At 37.9% G+C, this 5,560-nt stretch overlaps 1 protein-coding gene across 1 annotated transcript; it reads right to left on the reverse strand.

Annotated features, from left to right (window-relative positions):
* Positions 1-1,415: 1,415 nt before the first annotated feature.
* LOC140872281 (polyubiquitin) lies at positions 1,416-3,326 on the reverse strand. Its single transcript, XM_073275099.1, has 2 exons — positions 3,224-3,326; positions 1,416-2,711 (listed from the first exon to the last, which is right to left on the reverse strand). The coding sequence occupies exon 2, from the start codon at positions 2,709-2,711 to the stop codon at positions 1,566-1,568; it is 1,146 nt and encodes a 381-aa protein (XP_073131200.1). The 5' UTR covers positions 3,224-3,326; the 3' UTR covers positions 1,416-1,565.
* Between the last annotated feature and the right edge of the window lie 2,234 nt (positions 3,327-5,560).

Below are 5,560 nucleotides of genomic sequence, written 5' to 3' on the forward strand. Positions count from 1 at the left end.
CTTCTTGCGTTGGAGAGTGGCACCTTATTCGTTCCAACTTTCTCTCTCCCTGCAAGTCCTCTTTGAGATGGAGGTAGCTCGTCATTTAGGTTTTGATTGTTTCCTTGACTGTGTTGTTGGGCCGTCAGATAATGTGCTATGGCCTCAGCCTTAGCACGCGAGGTGGCCACCTCCATCATGGCCTTTAACGCATTAGGAATGATAAGAACCTCATGTTGCGGCGGAGGGTTGGGAAGTGGAGGCTCCTGACCACCTTCAGTGTTACGGGTGGTGGCATGTGATCTTGTTTGCATGCAATGACTTTTCCACAGATGGCGCCAAGCTGATGCTGGCGATAAATTGACTAACTGAATCATCGAGATTCGGGCGATCCACCAAATCAGGATATCCAAACTCAAATAATCTCCTGCTCCAACGGGTCACTTGAAAAATTTGAAATCCCATGTTTGATCACCTATGCACTGTCACCTGCTTCACGAATAAACGTTTGCGATCACCCGACGAAAACTCTTCGACGCTCAAGTCAACGTCACCTCTTCACAAGTTAAAGAGAAGGTGAACTCTCGGCCATAGGTCAGAAGTTCGATTTCCCCTGCCAACATTTTCTTGGACTAACCTGTCACACAGGGCTTATCTAGTGTGGTTTACCTGATTGGCGTAATTTGCAGGCTATTGCGTTAGTCCGGGATTTACCCAGAGTGCACTGAGAGATAGCGACTGCCCATTCCCACGTCACAAAAAAAAACAAAAGTACAGTGTTTTTGGATATTGAAACTACACTACCCAAAAATGAGAAAAACTAATGGTACTTACTTACAAAGTGATGTGAGATTAAATTGCAAACATACCCTTCTAAAGTTTAAAAAATTAATAAATACCCCTATTTAGGAGAGAAATTTTTACAAATTAAGCTACTTATTTATATTTATATTTATATTTATATTTATATATTTAATTTAACTTATACTAAAATTACTAAAATAAGCTCATACCCATCACATAACTAATTCAACATAAAATAAACAACATAAGTTTACATCTCTAAAAAATGTGGCAAGACCAAAACAAATATACCCTTGCAAACATGGATTTACTTGACCTTGCAATAGCAAATCAACTCGACAGCCGTACCAGTGGTGTTCATTCTTGAATTGTGTAATTTTGAACTCGTCCTATTGTTTACATTAATAAAATCATTCCTCGCAAACTAATTTTATTTCTTCTCAAATTTAAATGACGCTCCGAAAAAACAATTTACCACCAGCAGCTCGCTTTATTTGCTTTGAAAACACATGTTCAAGTAATTTCCAGTATTGACTGATGATCAAGGATTAAACGTTAAAGGATGACTCAAACTCAAACCTTGTAACAATCACTCGAACATAAATTAAACCATACGAGAAATGAACAAAATATGAACACATTGGCAAATACCCAGATTCAACTCCAATTCATTGTCACAGGAAATTATTGAGCAGTTGCATTTAATACACACGTGAAATAGCTTAAACAGAAACCAACCCAGTTCACAAATCACTCATCGGCAGAGATGGAACAAATCATATTTAGAAACCTCCACGGAGACGCAGGACAAGGTGAAGGGTGGACTCCTTCTGAATGTTGTAATCGGCGAGAGTCCTTCCATCCTCCAGCTGCTTACCAGCGAAAATCAACCTCTGCTGGTCCGGTGGGATACCCTCCTTGTCTTGAATCTTGGCCTTCACATTATCGATGGTGTCCGAGCTCTCCACCTCCAAAGTGATGGTCTTGCCAGTCAAAGTTTTCACAAAGATCTGCATCCCACCACGAAGCCTCAGCACCAAGTGCAAAGTCGATTCTTTTTGGATATTGTAGTCGGCCAGGGTGCGGCCATCCTCGAGCTGCTTTCCAGCGAAGATCAGCCTCTGCTGGTCTGGTGGGATTCCTTCCTTGTCTTGGATTTTGGCTTTAACGTTGTCGATGGTGTCGGAGCTCTCGACTTCAAGTGTTATGGTTTTCCCCGTAAGGGTCTTCACGAAAATTTGCATACCACCACGGAGCCTCAGCACCAAGTGGAGGGTGGATTCCTTCTGGATGTTGTAGTCGGCCAAGGTGCGGCCATCCTCGAGCTGCTTTCCGGCGAAGATCAGCCTCTGCTGGTCTGGTGGGATGCCCTCCTTGTCCTGGATCTTGGCTTTGACATTGTCGATGGTGTCGGAGCTTTCAACCTCAAGGGTAATAGTCTTGCCGGTGAGGGTCTTGACGAATATCTGCATGCCACCACGGAGACGGAGAACCAAGTGGAGGGTGGACTCCTTCTGGATGTTATAGTCGGCGAGGGTGCGCCCATCCTCGAGTTGCTTTCCGGCGAAGATCAACCTTTGCTGGTCCGGGGGGATGCCCTCCTTGTCCTGGATCTTGGCCTTGACGTTGTCTATCGTGTCTGAGCTCTCCACCTCGAGCGTGATGGTCTTGCCCGTAAGGGTCTTGACGAAGATCTGCATGCCACCACGCAGACGGAGGACCAAATGGAGTGTTGACTCCTTCTGGATGTTATAATCGGCGAGGGTGCGGCCGTCCTCGAGCTGCTTTCCGGCGAAGATCAGCCTTTGCTGGTCTGGGGGGATTCCTTCCTTGTCTTGAATTTTGGCTTTGACGTTGTCAATGGTGTCTGAGCTTTCCACCTCTAGGGTGATGGTCTTGCCCGTCAAGGTTTTCACGAAGATCTGCATCTGCAAGGTGATACATACATGATCAGAAAAAAAAAAATTACCCCAATCAAACAGACCAGAAATAATCAATTCATCGCTCTCTAGTTCGAACAAAAACCACAGATCCCCTTCTATCAATAAATCGGATCAACAATTGAATTACTTTTAAAGACTCAAAATTTACGGCAACCATAACAGAAATCTCGTTCCGATCCAAAAGACTTGTAATCAACAGACCTCGAATTCAAGAATCGACATGAAAAACGAAAGATCGGTTCAATCGACAGATCCGAATCTCGTCATAAGGAGAAAAAAATTGAAAATTAAAAAAAAATTGAAAACGAGATCCCACAACCAAAATCAACAAAACAAAAGTCCTGTAACCACCAAATCCAATAAAGGACCCAATTTCATCAAAAAAATTAACGACTCAATGGGAAAAATCAAAATCAAGAAACAGACAGCCAAGAATCAAACAGATTCAAAAGACCAATAATTTCTTAGATTAAAGAAAAACGAAGAGCAGAAGATACCTTGAGAAGAAGATATGCTTGAGAAAGAGGCGATTAGAAAGAGGCGATATAAATGAAATACTCGACGCGAGAGCTCCTTATAAAGGCAAGGAGCCGAGCCAAACGCCCAATTACATATGGACACGTGTACCTTATGACTATACTAAGCCTTCACGCAAACGCAACGTTGATTTCTATGTCCATGTGTGGTAAAGGGGGAAAAGGACCACCTTCTCAGAAGGTGTGTAAATCACGCGCTCTATTTGAGGAACAAACAATAATTGTGTTATTTTGTTTGGTTTTATTATTGTTATTATTTTCAATTTTAATCTTTCACGCAGTGTTTTAAAAACCGAATCAGATCGGACGGTTCGACCGGGAACCGGTCACTGGTCCGGTCCGAAATACCCCTAAAAACCGTTTTAACGGTTCAAACGCTCAGAACCGGTCAAGAACCGGTCAAAACCGGTCGAACCGGCCAAGAACCGGCTAAGAACCGGCCAGAAAACCGGTTGAACCGGTTTTCGAATTTTTTTAATTTTTTTTTAAAAATTGTTTTTTTTTAATTTTAAAATCTTAATTTAATATATTATTATATATATACACATGATTATTTGAAATTTGTACTTCGTTAAAAATATTATTTTTCTATTATTATATTTTTTAATTAATTTATTTATTTATAAAAATATAGTATATATAACTATAATTAATATTTTGAATATATTTATATAGTTATTTATTTTTTAAACTATGATAAATATATTTTTGTTTATTTATATACATCCTTTAGATTTATAAAATTTAAAAGATATTATTAATTATATTATATTATATAAACGGTTTTCCGGTCCGACCGTCCGGTTAAAACGGTTGAACCGGTGACCGTTTTTTTAAGGTAGACCGGTTCGATCACCGGTCCGATTATGAAAACATTGCTTTCACGTCTCTAATTCACATCAATTACCCCGGTCAAAATTAACAAAAATTGATACAAGATGACTCAAGAGATACTATGTGACACTCCTAAGTAAAATGTCTTAGAGTGGGTACATGATCTGTAATATAGATAGTTAATACATTAATGAACTGATTTAACTCCGGAATTAGAGGAATTTTGAGATGTGTAGGTATGAGATTACACGGTTGAAGAGGATTTATAAGAATTGATAGATACTATTCATATAAAAAAAGGTACATCTTTTTTTCGGTTGTTCATCACATAAGAACTCCAAAGTTAAGCGTGCTTGACTTGGAGCAATTATAGGATGGTGACCCCCACGAAAGTTTCTTAAGGTGCGTGTGAGTTAAGACATAAGCACGCTGGAAAGACCTGTCTTGATACAGTGAGGATAGTCGTCGAATCTGGGACGTTATAGTTGGTATCAGAGCCGACCTCTCTTAGTACGGTGTGGTTCGGAGACGAACCAAGAGGAAGCTGCTGGGCATGTGACACCCCAAGCTAAATGTCCTGGGGCGATATATGATCCATAATATGAGTAGTTAATACATGAAAGATGAAAACAACAACCTTTTACATCCATTGGTTTTAAAAAAACGAAAAACATGTAATCTTTATATTTTTAAATTTAAACACATTCACCTATTTACAATGAATTTTATGCCGAATTTTCTCAAACGTCAAGTTTTAAATACTTTTGATTTTAGACACAGGATTTTTACTTTGTTTAATTGTGACAAAAGTGTTGTTGCAGTTTGCAAAATTATGAAGAGGAACACATATAAAAATAAACTTGAATTTGTTTATATTATTAAGAAATATAGATTAATTATTATCCAAAAAATATAGAATACTAAATTTGTTGTAAATATATTTATTATATATATTTATATATATCTTTATATATAAAAAATATCTTTCTTAGACACCATTTTTTGTATCATAACTAAACTAGCTGGCATTCAAATATCATATATTAGTTCATATTTTCAATTTTTTGTAATAATTTTCACTGGTAAAAAAATATGTGGACCCAGAGGATATATAAATATTTTTGTGTGGATTAAGGAATTCATATATATATATTTACAGAAACTGAATCAAAAATTATATTTGAACATGAGAATTTCTAGCAAATATATTATTATTTTTTTTTTTGAGGAATTCTAGCAAATATATTATATACCTGCGTAAAAACATAAAAAAAAAAAATTTATTTGTATATATCCACGCAAACCATAAAAAATGGGCTAGTATATTAGCTAAATTGCATAGATCAACGCATTCAAGACACGCGCCTTAGGAGGGTTTTGGATTATCGGCGATGGATACTATAAAATGAAACAAGTGACAACCAAATATTATAACAAGTGGATTGGTTCTCCCAAAAAAAAAAA

This window comes from Henckelia pumila, unplaced genomic scaffold (genome assembly GCF_033568475.1).
Source record: "Henckelia pumila isolate YLH828 unplaced genomic scaffold, ASM3356847v2 CTG_461:::fragment_3, whole genome shotgun sequence".
In the NCBI taxonomy this organism is placed as follows: Eukaryota; Viridiplantae; Streptophyta; class Magnoliopsida; order Lamiales; family Gesneriaceae; genus Henckelia; species Henckelia pumila.